The sequence below is a fragment of the Giraffa tippelskirchi genome, chromosome 12 (genome assembly GCF_054371585.1).
Source record: "Giraffa tippelskirchi isolate mGirTip1 chromosome 12, T2T-mGirTip1v1.2.pri, whole genome shotgun sequence".
Taxonomy (NCBI): domain Eukaryota; kingdom Metazoa; phylum Chordata; class Mammalia; order Artiodactyla; family Giraffidae; genus Giraffa; species Giraffa tippelskirchi.
Genome location: NC_137286.1, coordinates 5,263,887 through 5,285,926, shown reverse-complemented (window position 1 = coordinate 5,285,926; position 22,040 = coordinate 5,263,887). Strand labels below are relative to the sequence as shown.

The following is a 22,040-nucleotide window of genomic DNA, read 5'->3' as shown; positions in this document are numbered from 1 at the left end:
CCTGCCAGCCTTTTTATAGAAATGAGCTCCCCGCAGAGGTTTGGCTGTCAGGATGTCCAAGGCAGATGTGAAACAGCCAACCGGGAGCAGTAACCAGGAAGTCCCTTTTCCAGGCTACATGAACAGCTGCCCCACACTGGGACCTGATGGCTAGGCTGGGATGCCTGTGGAGGTTGGGCTTTCCTAGGCAGCAGTGGGGTGGGGCATCTTTTCCCAAAGGTTTAGAGGCTCCTGGGAAAAGGCATAGGCTCCCCAGGGATGAGCACTCTCTCCAGGACTACAGGCTAGGCTGGTCTGCACCTGGCTTCGACTTCCTAATCTAATGAAGTGGGGCGACTTGCCTGGTGGTCCAATAGTTAAGATTTTGCCTTCCAGGAGCAGAGGGTGTGGGTTTGATTCCCTGGCTGGGGAGCCAAGATTCCCACAAGGCTGGAGGCCATAAAACAGAAGCAATATTGTAACAAATCCAATAAAGACTTAAAAAAAAAAAAAAAGAGCAGACGAATTAAGATCCTATTAAGTGGGAGTTCTCAGGTAGCCCAGGATGGCAGGACTTGGCTCCAGACTTCTCCAGAAAGGCATGTCTGCTCCAGCTTTGGTCCTGGATGTTCCTCTCCCAGTGCAAACAGGCATTAAGAAGTTGCCCTGTGCTGGATGGGTACCCAAGATCCCCTCAGCCCCCAACAGGGACATATCTGCTCAAGCTTCCCCTAGATTGCGTGATAAGTTGCTTCAGTCGTGTCTGACTCTTTGCAACCCTGTGGACTGTAGCCTGCCAGGCTCCTCTGTCCATGGGATTTTCCAGGCAAGAATGCTAGAGTAGGTTGCCATTTCCTTCTTTAGGGGATCTTCCTGACCCAGGGATGGAACCCGCATCTCTTATGTCTCCTACATTGGCAGGCAGGTTCTTTACCTCTGGTCCAGAAGTTTTTAAGACTTTTTTTTTTTTTTTAATATGGACCATCTTTAAAGTCTTTATTGAACCTGTTACAATATTGCTTCTGTTTCATGTTTCGACTTTCTGGTGGTGAGCCATGTGGGATCTTAGGTCCCTGACCAGGGATCGAACCCACACCCTCTGCATTGGAAGGCAAATTTTTAACCACTGGACCACTCAGAAGTGCCTGGCCCAGGTTTTTGAGTTATCCAAGCAGGAAGCTGGAGTTGTCCCTAGGATGACCACCAAAGGCTCTTCTTCCCAAGAGTCACTCTCTCCTGAGCCTTCAAAATGAGTGAAACATCATCTTCAGGAGAGTTCCTTTCTGAGCTGAGAAGCCTGAGAGACGGAGTCAGAGAAGCTCTAGCTGTGAGCCCTGGGCCAACCTCAGTGTGTGGAAGGCAAGATGGGCCGGGAGCGATTTACATTTCCCAAAGATGGAACCTGAACACAGGAGCTTTGGTTTCCAAAATGAGATACCTTCAGACTTATCCCCGCCACCCCCTAACCCCACCCCCCACCGACAGCACTGTTTGGATGAGGATAACACGTCTGTTCTGTGTTGGAACAAGCATGCAAGGTGTGCCTGCTGCCCTCATGAAGTTCACAGTCCAGTGGGGGAGCCAGCAAAAAGACCACACCACTATGGGATGACAAGGGTGTGACGGGCCAGGGCCCACAGCCCTGACGCCATCTGGAGCATGGTGTCTCCAGCCCTGTGGGAGGGGGTGCCAAGGGTCCCGGGGAGGGGAGACACATGGCTGGAGTTGAAGATAATTTGCCAGGTAGTCTGAGTCAGTGGGCTGGGCGTGAGAGGAGGCAGAGACATGTAGATGCTCAATATAATAGACACTGAATGAATGACTGGATGAAAGCAACCTGTGTTATATTTAAGGAAAACAACTGTTGGTTATAACTGAATCAGTCAAGGAGACTAACAGCATGAATGAGGATTTTCAAAAAAGAGCTGCCATGTCATGATTGATCCCAAGTCCCCTGAGACCACTGTCGCCTTCACTTTGGTGTCTGAGACGAATTAGTAATTTACTTAGGCTCGTTAAAGTAAACTAGACATGGTCTCATTGGTGAATCATCAAAAGCAACTGTGTTTCTTCTGATTATTTGTGATGAGTGAGGTTTGTTTTGGCAACCCCAAGTAATGGAGAAGATGATCCACAGGGCTGGATCCTCATGAGTGACTGCAGGCTGGAAAAAAACTTCTAGAAACAGGGTGGGAGCATGGGGTAACGTGGGCAGTGCTGGGGCTTGGAGGCTGCAATTATGTCTTTGTCCTCATCCACTCACCATGTGTCCTCTCAGGGCCTCAGCTCTACCCTCTGCACAGGGAGGTTAGGTAAGGTACTTTTTTAGGATTTTTAGCTCGGTTATGTATCTGTAGCTCTAACTAACCTGGACTCATCAGACAGCAGAAACCCCACCTTCCCTGCCTCCCCCACGAATGAGAAATCCCCTCTAGGAGTGCCTGGGAACTGACCCTCAGGTAGTCAGCCTGGCCACGTGTCCCAAACCCTACTATGAAGTCACTGACTTTGCTGAGCAATCTTTTCAAATTCAAAAACTGGTGACCTCCAGATATACTTCAGTCAGAGGCCACAGGTCCAAAAAAAAAAAATACTTTCTTTTTATCAGAAGAATGAAAAACATGAATTCATGCACTTTTAAGTTCAGTAAACAGGAAAGATGCTAATAGACGATGGTTTCAGGTGTCTGCACAAAGGCAAAGGAGGAGGAGCTGTGAGAGTTAGGCGCTGGAGGAGGGCAGGAAAGCTCTTTCTGGGAGCTGACTTTGTGCTGACTCTCAGGAGTGTCTACCAGATACTGTTATCATAAGAAACGGAGGCTCAGAGAGGTCTGAACTCTCAGATAAAACGTCGGGCTCTGGCTTCCCAAGAATCTTTCAGCTGGCTAGACAAAGACCAATGCCCACGGGACTTCCCTGGTGGTCTGGTGGCTAATGCTCTGAGTTTCCAATGCAGTGGGAACGAGTTTGGTCCCTGATCAGGGAACTAGATCCCACATGCCACAGTGAAGATCGAAAATCCCATGTGCAACAAGACCTGGCACAGCCAAAAACAAAAAACACCAATGCCCATTCAAGGGGTAGCTGGGCCCGACTTAGGGCTCAAGGGGTCCCTATTTGCCTACTGAGCCCTTCCTGCAGCTCAAGAAGCCCTCTAACAAACATCATAGGCAAGAAAGAAACTTCCTCAGGAGCCTGACACAGATGATTTCATAAACTGGTGAATTCACAGATTAGTGAGTGATGTTGAGCCACTTTCTCAGTGTTCTGTGCCCCCAACCCTTTACTGAGAGGAAGATTTGCAATTCTTCTCTAGCATCCACATTCTCTGATGCACCTTAAAGGAACTTGAATGTCTTTATTGCCCCAGGAGATTGGTAGTTAACAGGAAAGGTTGGCAAAGGCATGTATCCCTCACCTTTGGTGCTAATGTTCTATAGGAAATCTGCCATCAATCAGTCAGTTCAGTCGCTCAGTCATGTTCGACTCTTTGTGACCGCACCAACTGCAGCACTATATATCTGCCGTCAATATCCCCCAGCAAATCTTCTTCCAGCTGCAGACTCCAAGGCATCAGGGAAAGCGCTTGATCTAGAGGTCAGAGCGGGCCACATGCTTCAATAAACCAGGCTGAGAACAAACAGGTCAATGTCCTGGGAGGCTCGTCTCACAAAACTTTGCTATGCAGGAAACAGGGATGACCCTGCCTCCGCAGAGCACACTGGGACATCTCCAGGGGGCCTGGGGCTTGTCCATTTAGAAATTTTTAGGGTCTAATAAGTCTCTTCTGCAGCCAGTCTTAGCCCCGGGAAGAGAGAGACAAATAAGGCCAGGAAGGGCTGAAAATCTCTGGGGCTCGGACAGAACTGTGGAGGACCAAGGTGCGCTTTGAATCTGAAGACATCGGCTCAAACAAATCGGAGAAGGAAAGTGGAGATGTGACGGCCAAGGGTTAAGGAAGTCTGAGGACAAGTGGATGCTGAGGGAGGGGAATCAATCTGCATCGTGTGAGAATGATGATCACGGAAGCAAAGGAGAATGGACGGGCGCTGGGATTCTGAATCAGAAAAACCTTGGCTTCAGAGCTGGAGCCACCACTTCCTGTATCTTGGGCAAAACCACTCGGTTCACAAAGCCACATCTCACTGCCGGCCAGGAGTGAAATAGCGACCCCTTTGCTGCCCTCCTAAAGCATGCCAGACACCGCTAAACGTTTCACGTGCTCTTGCTCAGATGCAATTTTTTAGAAGACAGATTTCATTGTTGCTGTGATAGAGGGGAACGGGAGCGTTAGTGGCGATAGTGCGAAAGCGCAACGTCTAATTAGATGCGGAAAGTCAGACTCGGGGGGTTTAGTATTTCCAGCAACGAGAATGGCTAACCTTCAGGAAGGGCTGGGGATTTAGCAATCAGAGAAAACCTGGACAACCGAGTGCAGCCGATGTGATTGTTCTCAAGTGTTTGGTTTGGGGGCGCCAGGTGGGGCTTTATGGATTGAGAGATCCTTCAGCTGTTGTTGATACTGCCTCCAAGCTACGACTCCCCGTCCCAGCCTTGACTCTGTATTTACAAAGACAAGAGGTCAGTCGACGCCCCGAGGATCCAGGTGGCTCCCCGCCTCCGAGCAGGCGGAGCCCACCGCAGGGCGGGGGGAAGACGGAATTCTCGCACCAAGGCCAAGGACGCCGAAACTCTACGCTTCCTTTGTGGTTGGGGGAGGTGCCGGGAGCGGGGAGGGGGCGCCGCGCACACGCCCCGCCCACTTTGGCCCCGCCCCTCCAAGGCTCGCGCGTTCTTCTAAGCCCCGCCCCCGCCACATCAGCCAGTCCCGGCCAGGCCTCCACCGAGCTCCTTCTCGCCGCTCGAAGGCACCCTTCCTTCGAAGCCCCGCCCCTCCCGGCCAGGCCTCGCCCCAAGCCCCGCCCTCAAGCCCCGCCCCGGCCCTTCCCCTCGGCCCCGCCCCTCAAAGCTCGCGAGTTCTCCTAAGCCCCGCCCCCGCCACATCCGCCAGTCCCGGTCCAGCCTCCACCGAGCTCCTTCTCGCCGCTCGAAGGCGCCCTTCCTTCGAAGCCCCGCCCCTCCCGGCCGGACCTCGCCCCAAGCCGCGCCCCCAGGCCCCGCCCCGCCCCTCGCAGCCTCGGGCTCCGCTCTCCCGGAGGCGCGGGCTGTGGGGCCCCGCGCCTTTTGTGTGGTTCTTGGGCTGCCGCGCGCGCTTTCCCCCAGTCTCGACTCCCGGGCTGAGTTCGTCCGCGCGCGCGCGCGCACCCGCGCGCCTGCCCGCCTCTCCGTCGACGGCCTCGCAGCCGCCCGCGCCCGCCCGGGGACTGCGCCCCGAGTCTCGGGCGGGCGCGCGCGCTCCCCTGCGGCCGGCGGGACCCGGACGGCGCTCGCCCCGTCCCCTCTCTCCCTTCCCCCACCCCCGGCGGCGCGCGCACACGGCGGCCCGGGCACGCGCCCGCCAAGATGGCAGGGGCCGGGGCCCGGCTGTCAGGCGCCGCCGCCTCAGCCCGTCCCCGCAGCTAGCGGCCCGGACGCCCGCCCGGAGAAGATGAACCTCCGCTGCCCCCCGCAGCCCAGCGAGACGCGGAGCCGCCGCGCCCGGGGCCGGCTGCCCCGCTAACGCCCCGCGCCCCGCGCCGCGCCCCCCGGCCCGCGCGCCCTCCCGCCCCGGCAGCGACAATGAGGTGAGTCTGGCGGGCGCGCGGGGAGGCCGGGCGGGCGGCGTCCGGAGCGCGGGGAGGGCCTCGGGAGCGCCGAGGGCGGGCGGGCTTCGGGGACGCTGGAGGGTCTGGGGGAGTCGGCGCGGGCGGCGCCCGCCTGTGCAGCTCGCGGGGGGCTGGCGGGCGGGTGGGGAGGCGACCCCGCGGGCGTGTGTGGCTGCGCCCGGCCCCGAGCAGCCGCCCGCTCTGGCCGCCCTCCCCCGGACTCCGTGCCCTCGGCCGCCCCGTGCCGCCGCCCCGAGCTCGCACGTTAAGGGGTCGTGTCCTTCCCCCCGGAGCTGCTCGCCTGCCTCCGCTCCCTTTATCTCGTCCCCATTTCCTTTCTTCTCGCACGCCGCTCAAGTGCAAGACCCACAACGTACCACTGCGTGGTTCATTACCCAGCCAGGGGGGATTGATGGTTATCAGTTCGAGAAAAAAACACTGCCAGCGCCGGGAACTCGGAAATCTCTCTCCAGAGGTCACCCAATCCTGACTTGTGCGGATAATCACTTCCTTGCCTTTTGTTTGTGTAATTTTACCTTCCAAACATATATCCCATAAACACTATAGTGTCTTTCATTTTTGCCCGTTTTGTGATCTTTATATCAATGAAATACTCATGCAATATATATTCTTTTGTGTGTCCGGCTTCTTTCACTCAGGATGTTTCTGAAATTCATCCATTACCTCCTTAACTGTTGCTCATTTTTATTAAAATGTCGCATTCCGTTATATGAAGATACTACATCTTAACCATTGCTCTATTTGTTTCCGAAACGTTAGCTGGTCAGTCGTGTCGGACTCTGCGATTCTATGGACTGTAGCCCGCCAGGCTCCTCTCTTTGGGATTCTCCAGGCAAGAGTACTGGAGTTGCCATTCCCTTCTCCAGGGGATCTTCCCTACCCAGGGATCAAACCTGGGTCTCCTGCATTGTAGGCAGATTCTTTACCGTCCGAGCAGTAGAACTTCTAGGTCAAAAGATACCTATATCTTCCAACTTTAAGAGGTAACATCAAATTTCTGAAGTGCCTGTACCAGTTTACACTCCTTCCAGCAAATGTATGGGAGTTCTTGGGCTCTGCTTCCTTGCCAACACGTGGAATTGTCAGTCTTGAATTTTAGCCATCCTGGTGATTTTGCAGGCAGCCTGATGAGGTATCCCATTGTGGTTTTGGATTATGTTTCTTGCAGACTGATGAGGCTGAACATCTTTTTATGTTTATTTGATTTCTTTTATGAACTACTTGTTCAGAAGTTTTTGTTTGGGGTTTACACATCTTTTTCTTCCTAATTTATGGGAGTTCTCCGCCCAAGTCAAGAAGATAGTTTCCTATAACATCTTACTGCCCTGCCTTCCTGCCTTTCAAGGTAAAATCCACAGTCCACTTGGAAGTGACTTTTCTGTAACTTGTGAAAAGGAGTTCAGATTTTTCATTTTTACCAGAACCATTTATTCAGCACTGTTTATGAAAAAAATGTCATCTTTTCCCCGTCTCTCTGCTGTGCCACCTTTGTCATCTTCCAGTCTTCCATTTGGAATCATTTCTTTCCATCTGAGGAATTCCCTTTAGAATTTCTTTAGTGCAAGTCTGCTGGTGACAAATTGTTACTGTTCACAGATTTCATTATTTATTCTTCACTGAAAAAGATTTCTTGAGATATCATTCCCATATCCTAAAATATACCCATTTAAAGTGTACAGTTGGGTGATTTTTAGTATTTTCATACACACACACATGCAGTATTTTCACAGACTTGTGAAACCATTGCCACAGTCTAATTTTAGTTCATTTTCCTCCATTTTAGATGGGTCTTTTCAGTAATTGCAAAATTCTTGGTTTACCATTATTTTCTTTTAACACTTTAAAGATACCTCATTGTTTCTGACATCGAGTGTTTCTATTGAGAAGTCATTTGTCTGTTGTTCTTTGAAAGTAATCTTTTGCTCCATATAAGTTGTTTTAAAATTTATTTATTTAAAAAATATTTATTTATTTGGCTTTACTGGGTCTTAGTTGAGGCACGTGGGATCTTTGATCTTCATCGCAGCATGCAGAACTCGTAGTTGTGGCATGTGGGATCCAGTTCTCTGACCAGGGATCAAACCTGGGCCCCCTGCATTGGGAGCATGGAGTCTTAGCCACTGGACCACCTGGGAAGTTCATCTGGCTGCTTTTGAAATGTTCTCTGTCTTTGGTTTTCAGCAGTAGTTTTTGTGCTGTATGGATTTTTTTTAAAAAAAGAGTAACATAACTTAGGGCTTCTTGAATCTTTGGCTTCATATCTTTCATTAGTTTTGGAAGTCTTGTGCCATTAGGACTTTATATATTGCTTCTCTCCCATTCTCTCTCACCTTCCCTTCTGGGACTACAGTTATACGCGTTAGGCTCTTTCACTGTATATTCTGTGTCTCTTAACCTTCCTTCTGTGTTTTCTGTCTCTCTTTCCTTCATTCTGGATCTCCCCTCACTTATCTTTCCTATCTCTTGAGTTTTTAATTTCAGTTATTATATGGTTTTTGGTTCTTTAATTTCCATTTGGCTTTCTTTTTATAGTTTCTTTGTATAGTTTCCAGCTATCTGCCAAAATTATCAGTATTGTCTCTCATCTCCTTGAATATAGTATGTGTAATTCTTGAAGTTTGTCCCATTATGGCAGTATTTGTAAGTCATTTCCAACGTCTGTTTTCCTTGTTTTTCATTCCTATTGTCTTGTCTCCTTATGTGTCTCATTGTTTTTGCTTTTTAATTTGTTTTAATTCTGCTGGACATCAGATTTGCAAAATTGTAGAAAGTAATTTGCCCAAGATGATGTTTTTCTCTTCCAGAGATAATTTACATTTGCTTTTGCCAGACAAATGGGGCACTTACAACCTAAGTCACTTGGGTGCAGTCTCAAGGATTGGGGTGTTTCTACTTGTTCACCTTTAGTGCTACTGCTCATCTCTTCTCTAGCCCTGTTACCCCCCAACCCAACACCATGCTTTTAGGATTCTCCCTAGAGTTGGCAAACACCCCCGAGGAAGAGTAGCCCCAAGTACTGATCTCATCTCCCTGAGCATCTGATGTCCCTTCTTCCTTCAAGCCTCCAGGCAGACTTTTATTCTATTTTCCCCCTGCTTTTCTAGTTCTTTCCAGCTGGAGAATTGTTCTGATTTACTAAGTTCACGTTTACTGGAAGTAAAAGTATCTGATGTGGTGGCGCTAGTAGTAAAGGGCCCACCTGCCAATGCAGGAGACCTAAGAGACTCGAGTTCGGTCCCTGGAGGAGTAAATGGCAACCCACTCCAGTATTCTTGCTTGGAAAATCCCATGGACAGAGGAGCCTGGTGGGCTGCAGTCCATGGAGTTGCAGAGTTGGACATGACTGAAGAAACTTAGCATGCACGCAAAAAGTCCCTGATAATAGGGACAGTTTGAGTCAACATTCAGTTTTGGAGGAGACTTAAGCTACAGAAGCTGTGGAGAATAACACCACCTATTTTCTTGTGTTATAACTATATTAGAGCATTTCAGTTTGTGAAATGTGCTTAGAATCAAGGTAGCTTTAAGAATAAATCTTTATTTCCTTTTAGCAAGTAATTAATTGGAAAAAAGGCAGATCATTACTGTAAAACAAAGGAAGCAGTTGCTTTTTCTCCCTTTTAATATTCATTTCTTTCTTCTGTCTTGATTTCCTTCATTGTTTGTTTGATAAATCCACTTGACTAGAACATTTTATTTTTTGATCTATAATAGTATTCTCAGATCCCATTTTGGGGGATCAGATGACAAGTCATGGATATAGAAATGAAAGTTTTTAAATACTTTTTCCAAAATGAGTCATCCAGTTACCCTTTTTCTTTAGGGATTTTTTTTTTCTTTTAAAATGCTTCTAACAGTTCGACATGGTTCTCTGTTGCAGACTGTTTGTAGGTAAACATCTCTACGTGTATATTTACATGTACCTCAAATACTAGGCTTTTGCAAATGGACCTAAATGAGTCAAGGGGGGTCTTTTCATTAACTTTGTTATCAACCCATTTAATTTAGGTATTTATAAGCGTATGGCTCATCTGTGAAAATCCTTTTGTTCAAGCTGAAATTTTTAAAATGAAAATGTCATATTTTTCTTGCTAGATAATCTCATGGGAGTGCATAGATTGAAAAGGGTCAGAAATGAAACCTCTGAACTGACCCTATCCAGGAGTGTCTTAGAAAAGCATAGGGCTGGAGATGCATTCTAACAAATCAACTGAACATCTGAGGCACATGTTCACATATTGTAGTAAAAAGTTCTGTTGAATCAGATGACTTGGATAATTAAGGCTGTATCTGAGTTTTTCTTGGATTTCGCAGGTGGTACTGGTGGTAGAAACCCACCTGCTAGTGCAGGAGACGTAAGAGTTGTGGGTTTGATCCTTGGGTCGGGAAGATCCCTGGAGGAGGGCATGGCAACCCATTCTAGTATTCTTACCCGGAGAATTCCATGGACAGAGGAGCCTGGCAGGCTACGGTCTGTAGGGTTGCAAAGAGACACGACTGAAGTGACTTAGTACGTTGAGTTTTTCTTAATTTTCTAGACTGTTGCCTGAATTCTTATTTCTTTTTTCCTAACAGACCTTATGTATTCTCATATCCTTATTCAGAAATCATCTTTGGCGGTCTTACTGTTGTCTGGTACTGGATGAGATGGAAAGAAGGAACCAAACCCCCTCCCCCAAATAGTCCCCATCCCTAAAAGATTTACAGACACTTATAGACCCCTTTCTGAATCCTTTTTCTACTTTAAAAACAAAAGACACGCACATATACAGTTTACAAAATATTTCTATTTATATACTTTATCATTTATCTCTTGGGAAGATTCTCTTCCGTGAACATTTTCCCTACCTGCCTTTTATCTTTTAAAGAGTTGATATATAGAAGTTTTAAGATTTTTTTATGTTATTAAGTCATTTTGTTTGGAATTTTTCTCTTTCTTACATTTAAGATAGCATTTGTCTAGAAGTTTGGTAAGTATTAAGTTGTTTTCTGTTTTACATATAAAATTTCAAGAAAGTACATTCTTCAAATTGTCTGAAATATGAGGTAAAGATTAAAACTACATTTGTTCTTCAGAATTGCTGATCAGATACTTGATTATGTCATTAGATATGTGGCAGAGATACCAGGAATGTTGAACGGCATTACAAACGTGGATCCCAAAATCCGCTCCAGCGTGTGTGGTAATGTCTGAAGGAGCATTACCTTCAGTGCTCAGAAAGTTTGCCTGTGTGTGTGTGTGAGCATTACCTTTGGTGCTCAGAAAGTTTGCGTGTGTGTGTGTGTGTGTGTGTGTGTCATGGTCAGCCTCCCATCACCAGGGCCGTGTGTGTGTTGGTCAGGCTCCCATCTCACAGGTCTGATTATGTGCCAGGGAACTACCTCCCCTGGGCCAAGGGCACTGTCTCTGTTTGGAGTTCTGCAGAATGCAGTGTGGTTATAGGGTACAGCGTGAGCAACCCAGGCACAAACATGGTCTTCGTATCACATTGAGTCTGCACTGGCTAACACATTGGAGTCCAGGTGCATCCCTGAGCTTGTTGCTGCGGAATAGACAGGAGCACCCCTCCTGGTGTCTTTGGGAGTCATCTAGGGAGGCCAGCTGTGGAGCTGTCGCACCTCTGTGTATCTTTGGCTCTTCTCTCTTGTCCTGTCTGCTTATCTTTAGACCTATGTCATTACCATATTTATCTTGTGGGTAATTTTTTTTTTTTTTTTTTTTTTTTAGTATTTACGTTTTGGCTGTGCAGCACATGAGATCTTACTTCCCTGATCAGGAATTGAACTCGCGCCCCCTGCAGTGGAAACTCGGAGTCTTAACCCCTGGACTGCCAGGGAAGTCCCTGAGTGATGATTTTTAATATAAGCAATGTCATCTTTTTATTGAAGTAATGTCATTTTGAGTTTTGCTGGTTTGGTAGTTTTGTTTGTATCTAGTCACATTGGAGAAGGAAATGGCAACCCACTCCATTGTTCTTGCCTGGAGAATCCCAGGGGCGGGGGAGCCTGGTGGGCTGCCGTCTGTGGAGTCGCACAGAGTCGGACACGACTGAAGCGACTTAGCAGCAGTCACATAAATATAAGAAATTTTCAACTTAGTTTTTTGAGTTGCACCTGAATAAGCTACATGAAAATAAATTAAACCAGCCTTGTTTCACAAGAAGATTTTTTTCCCTTTCAAGGGAATGTGTCTTCTACCAAGTTTGAACCTTGCAGTAGACCGTAAGCTTGATGACTGTTAGTTGTTAAGTGAAGATCACAAGTGCTTGAGTAGTGCAATAACAACTAAAGGAGAGGGCCTCCATCTGACGTCTGGGTGAGGTGGGGAGGACAGTGGTCCCCTCAGCAAACAGCTGTTTCCCTTTCCCATCCTGGATGGAGAAGACCTTACAGAAATGACTTCTAGCCGCAGTTTTCCTTTTTTCCTGATTTAAATGGGACTTCCCTGGTGGTGTAGTGGCTGAGACTCTGCGTTCACAATGCAGGGTGCCCAGGTTCAATCTCTGATAAGGGAACTAGATCCCATATACCACATGCAGCTAAGACCCAGCACAGCCAAATAAATAAATATATTTTCTAAATGCAGTTACATTGAATGTGGAGAATTTGAAAACACAGAAAGTATAAAGAAGACAATAAAAATCAGCATTGATCCTACTATTGAAGGAAGGATAACCCATTAAACACAGGGTTTTTGGGTTCCTTTATCTTTTCTATGTGTGAGAGTGACATTTTCACAAAATTGATAATGTACTGTGTATTTGTATTGGGCATTTTTGCATTCGACATGTATGCATTTCCCCTTTGTTATTAATGTTCTTTGAAAATGTAAAATAGCTGAATAATAGTGTATCAGATGATATACCATAATTTATTTACCAGTACCCCAAGTTTGGGACAGTTGGCTTCTTTTCTAGGATATCATCATTGTAAACAACATGATAGTGATTGCGTGTAAGTCTTAGAGTGCATCTCTGATTATTTCCTTAAAATAAGTTAGCAAAGTAGTATTACTGGCACCAAAGTCTGTTGATATATATTATCAGAATGTAAATTTTAAGCAGGAAAGAGAGAAAGATGATGTTAATGAAAGGAACTTTATTCCTGGTCTTAACTTGGAGGTTCTTCTCCCAAAAAACTCAAGGACTACAAAAGCAATTAGAAATAAATGGTGTGGTTGCACCTGTTCGCCAGTTGGGGGAGCCCTGGTCCCGAGTCCCCCGGAACAACTGTATATGAAGATGGATTGTCTGTCTTTGTCTTTAAGATTGTATGATAGATGTCTATTCTTGGATTTGGACTTAAAGTAGGAATGTGAATGAACTTTTTTTAACATTGATTTAGGCCACATTTTGTCCCTTGTAGTCTAAGCAGCCTGGGTTTTACAGTCTAATAGACCTGGATTCTGCCCCAGAGCCACTCTTTACCAGCTGACTAACTTTGTGCAAATTACTTAACCTTTATGACCATCCTCTTTTCTCAAATATAAATGAGGATAATCCTGCTTGCTTCTTAGGTTTGTGAGGCTCAAACAAGAATACATAAAAAGTTCTCAGTGTATGATGTTCAATAAAAGTTAGCGGTTTACCTCCCCCACCTCACCTTGTTATGTCTGTGAGGAAGATAAACCTTGGAAGATCTGGGACAATTCTGATTTCAGATATTCTGCCCTTTTGTCATATTGCCGCCTAACTTATCTACCATAAGTGATAATTTTTTGCTTTAGAAACTACAGTTGCTATTGATACTTCAACTTCTAAAAATGATTTAGGGACATTCTCTATAAAAGACACAGAACTACTGAAATAAAGACAAAACAGGCATATTATTCTGGGGTGGAGAAGATAATTGTATTGAGAAAATTTCGATGAAGAAATAGTTAATGCAGTTGAGGAGTTGACTGTGAAATCCACGGAAGTGGTGGCAGAAAGGACAGTGGGAGCCGATGGGACACGTGTTCCGAGTGTCTTAGAGGAAAGGGACAACGTCTCTTCCTGGGGCCGGTTTTGGAAGCCTCTTAGTCACCTTCTCCAGTCCTTCCCCTTGTCACATATTTGCCCTGGGCGCTCTCTGTAAAGCTTCCAGCTCCTCACACACTCTCTGGGCGCCGTGCTCCATCCTGGGCTCTCTGTGGAGCTGTGTCTGTTGCTCTCATCTTGTTTCCATTCTCTCTCAAAGGATCCTTAAATAAGTGGAGGTCTGATGGACCGGAGTGCAGCTACTTCCTTTTCCTCTTCACCTTGCTCAGTGCCTAGCCTTCAAATCTTAGTTGAAATGTCACTTCCTCAGGGAGGCAGTCCTTGACTCCTACCCTGACTGAGGGCCCTTTCTTGTTTGTTCTGTGGGATTCCATATTTCCTCTGCTGTTACTCTTTATAATTATTATACTTACCTTTTTCAGCCTATGCCTCATAGAGGGTTACACCTATTTCCATCTCTGTTGGGTCCCAAAAGCCTAGCGCTGTGCCTGGTGCTTGGTAGATGCTTAATGAATGTTGATGCTGCCACTGAAGATCATGGAGAAAGTGACATTCCATTCCACGTTACAGAGGGTGCATACCTGCGGCAGGCTGTATCACTGGGGATGTTGACCTTGATCACCTGGCTGAAGCGGTGTTTGTCAGGTTTCATCCAAACGGGCGATAAATCGTGACATTCATTCTGCCTTGTCATGGGTCCTTCCAAGTACAGCATTCCAGGCAGCTCCCAAATGGGAGATGCTGGCATCCAAGATGAAAACTTTCCTTATGTGCTTAATGAATTACTGAATTGCTGGGGTGACAGTGCTGTCATCTGGTGTTTCCACACCACTGCCAGGAGACAGGATTTGTTTATTGATGTGTGGATGGATTCTTTGTTCCTGTGTTTTTTCTTTGTAAGGACGTTGTGTACTGTAACTCTCAGTGTCCCTGGTGTTTCTCAAGCTTTAATGTGCGTAGGAATCACCGTGTGTCCTTCCAAAATGCAGACCCCAGGCCCCATTGCTGGCGGTGGAGGAATGCTTTTTGTAAGCCTTTTTTTTTCTTTTTATTAATAGAATTACGTGTTAAAGGAACTTTAGATTTATGGAAAAATTGAGCAGAGAGTACGGAGAGTTCCCATACACGTATCTCCACTGGTACCGTTTCCACTGTTAACATCTTCCATGGTCCATTTGTTGTATTTAGTGAACTACTATTGATAACAGTATTAATAGCTGGAGTCCATAGTTGCTTGTTTTTTTGACCTAATGTCCTTTTTCTGTACCATGTTCTGATCCAGAATACCACATTATATTTATTTCTTAAATCTCCTTAGGCTTCTCTGTTTTGATAATTTTCCAGATTGTCTCTATTTTTTGATCTTGGCTGTTTTGAGATGTACTTATTTAGGTATGTTGCAGGATGCCCTTCTGTTGGAATTTGTCCCACGTTTCTCTCATGGTTAGCCTGGGGTTGTTAGTTTGGGGCAGGAAGGTCCTGGGGAAAGTGACATCCCATTCCACGTTTCGGAGGGTGCATACCTGCGGCAGGTTACAGAGGGTGCATACCTGCGGCAGGTTACAGAGGGGGCATACCTGCGGCAGGTTACAGAGGGTGCATACCTGCGGCAGGTTACAGAGGGGGCATACCTGCGGCAGGTTACAGAGGGGGCATACCTGCGGCAGGCTACAGAGGGGGCATACCTGCGGCAGGCTACAGAGGGTGCATACCTGCGGCAGGTTACAGAGGGGGCATACCTGCGGCAGGTTACAGAGGGGGCATACCTGCGGCAGGTTACAGAGGGTGCATACCTGCGGCAGGCTACAGAGGGTGCATACCTGCGGCAGGTTACAGAGGGTGCATACCTGCGGCAGGCTTTATCTCAGCGGGTGTTGACCTTGATCACCTGGCTGAAGTGATGTTTGTCAGGTTTCATCCTTGTAAAGTTAATCTTTCACTCCCCTTTTCATTCTGTCTTCTTTTCAAAACAGTCCTTGTTCATGTTGTTGTTGTTCAGTCACTAAGTCGTGTCTGACTCTCTTGCAACCCAACTCCATGGACTGCAGCCTGCCAGGCTCCTCTGTCCATGGGATTTCCCAGACAAGAATACTGGAGTGGGTTGCCATTTCCTATTCCAGGGGATCTTCCTGACCCAGAGATCGAACCTGCATCTCCTGAATTCTTCACCACTGAGCCACCAGGGAAGCACAGTACTGTTCGTAGCCCATGCTTAAAGAGTAGGGAATTATGATCCTTCTGATGAATGCTTTTTAAACTTTAATAATTAAATGTTTATTTTTATGTGTATTAGAAAAAAATCACTGCATCAAATTAGTGGTATTTTAACTGGGTTCTCTAGAAAACTACCCAAGATGAAGGCTTGTGTGTGTTTGGAGGAGAGCATAGGATTGATATTTGGGGGAAGGAAGGGTGATATATCCATTAGGGCCCGTCTTCATTTGGCAGAGGAGTGCCCCACATGGCATATATTGCCCCTGCTGGTGCTCTCAGTGGGTCCCAAGAGGGCACACATGGCAGCTCTCTGGAGCTGCAACAGACCCCCCCACCCCCAGGCAGGCACTGGACGGAAACAGGTCAGAGCCTGGACAAAACTGGTTGCCTCAGGGATGGCTGGAATGGGCAGGAGGAGCTGAAATGATGCAGATGAGGTGCATAATGCACATGACTTTGTGGGTATTTCTTTTTTCAATTTTTTTTGCTTTACTGCCTCTTGATTTTCAGTCATAGCTAGAAAGTTTTCTACGTCCCCAGGTTGAATTCACCTTTTTTTTTTCCTAGTACTTGTATCATTTCTTTTTTCTTTTCAAACTTTTAAATCTTTGATCCACTTGGAATTAAATATATGGGTTTGAGAGCTAGATCCAATTTTAGCCTTTTCCATCTAGTTTTTCAGTTATCTCAGTACGACTTATTAAAAATTCCATTTTCTCCCAGTGTTTTTAGATTCTGTCCTCTGTCATATTTAATTATTTGACCCATTTCTAGAGTTTCTGTTATGTTCCATTTCAGTTCAGTTCAGTCACTCAGTCGTGTCCGACTCTGCGATCCCATGAACCGCAGCATGCCAGGCCTCCCTGTCCATCACCAACTCCCGGAGTTCACCCAAACTCATGTCAGTTGAGTCAGTGATGCCATCTAACCATCTCATCCTCTGTCGTCCCCTTCTCCTCCTGCCCTCAACCTTATGTTCCACTGGTCTGTATTTATTTGTGTGCCAATATCTCATTTGATTAAAGAGGTTCTATCGTGTGTTTTAATATTTAGAAGGGCTAATACTCTCATTGCTTTAGTGAGTTGATTTTAAAGAAAATGATCAATTAATAGCACTCACGTTAAACAGATACGACAAAAATCCTGGCCAAATAGTGCTTTAACCCAAAGAAACAAATCCAGAATGGCATGATTCAGGCATCTGAATACCCCTTGGGACAATTTCTCACTTATAACGTGGTATGTGTGGCTTTTGAATACACATCCAAGGAGGCATCTGTGAGGCTAGAGGACACTCAACAGTCAACGTGATCCGTTGGGATAGGGTTGTCAGCATAGTCAAGGCACCCTTAACCTCAGTCACCTTCTCTCCAAAGTATTAATGAAGCTGGTTTATTTTGGAGGGTTTTACCTGTAAAAAATACTCATTTGTTAAACCATAGAAAGTTAGATTCAGAAACTTACAAACTCTCTAGGTCCAGTGGTTTTTAACCCTCACTGGGCATCAGAAACAGTTGAAAAGGCCTTCTTCCCCACCCCCATCCCCTTCCAGTGCCAGGGCCCTGCCTTAGAGAGTCCATTAATCTGAAATAAAGTGTTTTGTTGTTGTTACTTTATTTAAAGTCTCTAAGTATGCAGAGTTGAGAACTGCTGACCTAGTCCTGAGATCAAGACTGGGTCTGGTTTCTTTGAAAAGTGGTGAATGCTCAGTAAATGTTTGTTGACTAGTGTGTGACCCCTCTCTGTCTCAGATGAGCAATAGCCCCTGTTTCTCAGACTCCAGAGGCCTTGTCTCAGCCACATATATTGTGTGCTTAGTTGCTCAGTCGTGTCCGACTCTTTGCGACCCCATGGACTGTAGCCCGCCAGGCTCCTCTGTCCATGGGGGTCTCCAGGCAAGAATACTGGAGTGGGTTGCCATGCTCTCCTCCAGGGGATCTTCCCAACCCAGGGATTGAACCCAGGTCTCCTACATTGCAGGCAGATTCTTTACCGTCTGAGCTGGGGACATGAAGCTCAGATTTCTTGTTTTTTCACCCATGGTTCCCTCTTTAGTTACAGGCCAAAGTAGGCAAGGGTATTTGCTCTGTTGGTTCACGAGTTCATTTTTATGACCTCAACCCCAGTTCCTCCAGTTCAGTACAGCAGAAACTTGAGAATGAGCCTTAGACCTTGTAGTGAGAGAGGTGGACTATGCTGAGCTTTCAGCCTGTGTTGTGTCTGCCCACCTCTAGGTGGGGATCAGGGAGGGCCGGGGAGGAGGAGCAAGGGCCCAGGGAACTGCCTTCCTATGTGTCTGTTGTGTGTTGGGCTCCACGTCTAGGGGTTTACAGCTCCTACGTTCCAGCTGTGTCATTTTTTGAAGGGAGCTCCATGCCTCCTACTCCAGCCGTAAGGCCTGTTAGATTTTAGATTACAGTGCATGATGAAATTACTTTTGATTGATGCTTTGTTGTAATTAGGGCTTTATGGTTTTCTGTTAGTCAATAGCAATGCCAGCTCTGTTTTCTCACACTCCAGATTGCTTCATCGCCTGATTTGGTTAGTTCCCTGGGAAAAACTCAAATTTCAGAACGGCAGAAGTTGTAGAAGCCAACAAGAGAAGACTCGAATTAGATTATGAGTATTTTATGTTAGAAAGTTGCTGTCTGGTTCAGTTTTGAACAGGGCTTTTGTACTGGATTGGGAGTTCTACTTCTGGCAGTGTTCTATCAGACCATTTGGACCTAAGTCCTACTAAGAGCAAGACAAGGTGAAAAGTTGAGAAAGAACTGTCAGTTTGAGGACATAGGAGAACCACAAGGCAGAAAGAATTTTCGGAGCCAAAATGTAGGTAGAGGGTTGTCAGGTAACCCTACATTTGGCACCATTTCTTTCCTTGAAGCAATTGTCAGTGCTGAAATTGTCAACTGAGAAGATTATTAGAGCTTTAGGCAGATTCATGGGATGGGAAATTTTTTTAAAAGTTGCTGCACACCCTTGCTGAAGAGGAGAAGCCCTAGTAAACACCCCAGTTTTCCTAAGGGCTTTTGTTAGGGACAAAAGTGAACTGGACACAGGCTGGCCCTCTCAGGAGCCAGAGTACTGCTTTGTCTCATCTCTGTATCTAACTAGATTAAGGTGACCTGGAGGAGTTTGTGCCTCTGACCTACCTGCATGTCAGAAACAAAAGCAAATCCTCTAGGAGCCTGGAATTATCTATGCACTTTTCATATGCAGTGACTGGCATACAATCAAGAATTATCAGATATACGAGAAGACAACCCAAAACGAAGGGAAAATAGACAATAGGAATAGACATAATGAAATAGTCAGACTTGGATTTTAAAAGAAATATGATTAGTATATCTAAGGAGATAAGTTGTGTTTTACCTTTTCTTGTTCACCATGGTCATTTCAGCTTAGAGGCTAACTCAGACTCCTAGACGAGAGTGTTTAGAGTTTTCAGTGGAGGGCTAGTGTGAACAAGTGTGACTGCCAGTTGTCCGTAGGCATATTTGTATGGTTGTAATCATCTTTGCTTAATCCCCTACTATGTAGCTTTGAGGTAAGGACAGGAGAGAAATTAGAATAATGATCATAGGCATTTAGATCTTAGAACTCAAAGAGCCCCCGGAGGTCAGTATTTGGACTCTTGTTGTTATCTTTGAGAGACATGGAGATTGTTGAGGTTGGCTTAGGTAATGTGAACATGCACGGATGTTACTTTACACAGTAGAGGTGGTGTTAAACACTTGATGAAAACATAATTTCAGTAAATGTGAAGACCCTCTTCCTGGCCAGGCCACACAGCTGTTGGGGCTTAGGTTTCCCAGCCAAGGTTGAACCTGGACCCCCAGCCGTCAGAGTACCAAGTTCTAACCATTGGGCAGCCAGGCAATTCCCTAAATGTGACTACTTTAAAAATACTTTAGAATCTTAGCTTCATTACTGTAGTAAATGTGAGTTGTTTTTTTTTAAAGTATAGACTTCTCATATAAATACATGACTACTCTTTTATCTATTTTCGTGTAGCATATCTGCTTAAAATTTTACTTGAAAGGTAGATTTTGAGTACTTGAAAGGTACTAGGGATCGGGCAGTGAGAGTTGGGCCTTGGGTGTTAGTATGTAGCCAAGAAGGGGAGGATGGGGCATTTGAGGTGAAGGTGCCAGAAAACAGATATGGTCAACACAGTGTTTGTTTATTTATTTATTTTTTGCATTTGTAATGGGCTTCACTAGGGTCTTTTAGCTTCTGTGTTGGTTCTTCCCTTTTTCGGTTCTTCATACCAGTTTATTGTTGCTTGAAGACAATGGTCTGCATATCGTATTTCATTCATTTAGTTTAATGTCCTCAGTTCTTCGCGTTATTCATGATTTATCTCTAATTAGTGGTCCTTCTGCGGAGAAGGCAATGGCACCCCACTCCAGTATTCTTGCCTGGAAAATCCCATGGATGGAGGAGCCTGGTGGGCTGCAGTCCATGGGGTCGCTAAGAGTCGGACACGACTGAGCGACTTCACTTTCACTTTTCCCTTTCATGCACTGGAGAAGGAAATGGCAACCCACTCCAGTATTCTTGCCTGGAGAATCCTAGGGACGGCGGAGCCTGATGGGCTGCCGTCTATAGGGTCGCACAGAGTCGGACACGACTGAAGCGACTTAGCAGCAGCAGTAGCAGTGGTCCTTCTGAGGGCTTCCCTTTCACTGAGCTCTGGCCCACTGGCGTCATTAGTGAAAGTCCCTCAGTTGTGTCCAACTCTTTGCGACCCCATGGACCATCCATGGAATTCTCCAGGCCAGAATACTGGAGTGGATAGCCTTTCCCTTCTCCAGGAGATCTTCCCAACCCAGGGATCGAACCCAGGTCTCCCGCATTGCAGGTGGATTCTTTACCAGCTGAGCCACAAGGGACATCATTAGCATTTAAAAATTTAAATTCTCTAACATGAGCCTGAATACAGAAAAGTGTTGGGCCTGGCACTCAATTGAAACCCTTTATACAAAACAGAAACACCACACTTGGAGCCTCTGTGCCTGTAAACAGATGAAAATCAAATGTACCCATTGGCACTACATTCTTGTACTAGCTGAGATTTCTGACTGAGCATCTTTAGGGACTTCCTATCCTAGGAAGAAGGAAAATGCTGTCCTGGATTTGTGTCACTGTGTAAGTGTAAACAGTGCACTGAAGACAGAGTCCCGGCTAGGAGAGCAGCACCAGAAAGAGAACCACCTGGTCCCTTCACGGGAGGAGAGAGTGAGGTGCCCCAGGCATCTGCCCCTGTGGGTGATGAGGCCGTGGACCTGGGGACCACTTGGGCAGATAGAATCATTCTCTGAGTGTTACCAAGTTCACTGTGCTGATTCCTGGGCTGTGGGTAGAAGGCATGGTTATCCACACATGTAGCTTATTGCCAAGAAGCTAGAGCACAGATACCTTAGGTTCAGTGAGTCTTAAGACTAGACTCACTGCTACTGTCTTCATGAGCAGTTGGTTTTTGACAAAGATGCCAAGAAAATTCAATGGGGAAAAACAGCCATTTCAGCAAATGCTGGGACACCTGATTATCAACATACAGAAGAATGAAGTTGAATCCCCTACCTCTATATACAAAAGTTAATTCTAAATTATGAAGTTAAATGTTGAAGGTGAACCTTTTATTTTTATTTTTTTAATAACTATGTCTTTATTTACTTATTTGTATCTTTGGCCCTGCTGGGTCCTCATTGCTGCGGGAGGGCTCTCCCCACTCTAGTTGCAGTGCTAGGGCCTCTCGTTGCGGGGGCTTCCACGGATGGCTGAGTCACTGCAGCTTGGGAGCTCCAGAACGCGGGCTCATTGGTTGTGGCACGTGGATTCGGTTGCCCCTCGGCATGAGGGATCTTCCCGGACCAGCGTCCCTTGCATTGCAAGGCAGATTCTTAACCACTGGACCACCAGAGAAGCCTGCTAAAACTTATAGGAGAAAACATAAGAGTAAATCTTGAGTTCGGCAATGATTTTTTAGATGTAACACCAAAAGACAAGTCATAAAAGAAAAAAAAATAAATTGGATTTCATCTAAATGAAAAACGTGTACTGCAAATCATACTGTTAAGAAAGTGAGAAGACAGCTCACAGAATGGAAGAAAGTACCTGATAAGGGATTTACATCTAAA

General features: G+C 46.1%; 1 protein-coding gene across 5 annotated transcripts in view; it reads left to right on the top strand.

The window, feature by feature from the left end:
- Positions 1–5,413: 5,413 nt before the first annotated feature.
- Positions 5,414–22,040, top strand: part of EVL (Enah/Vasp-like) — a 145,834-nt gene continuing 129,207 nt past the window's right edge. For all 5 annotated transcript variants that reach the window (XR_014071191.1, XM_081549737.1, XM_081549735.1 and 2 more), the window contains exon 1: positions 5,414–5,662. Coding sequence is in view for 4 of the 5 variants with exons in the window: in XM_081549737.1 (XP_081405863.1) it covers positions 5,658–5,662 (5 nt within the window). In the remaining variant the exon portion in view is untranslated. The remainder of the gene's footprint in view (positions 5,663–22,040) is intronic.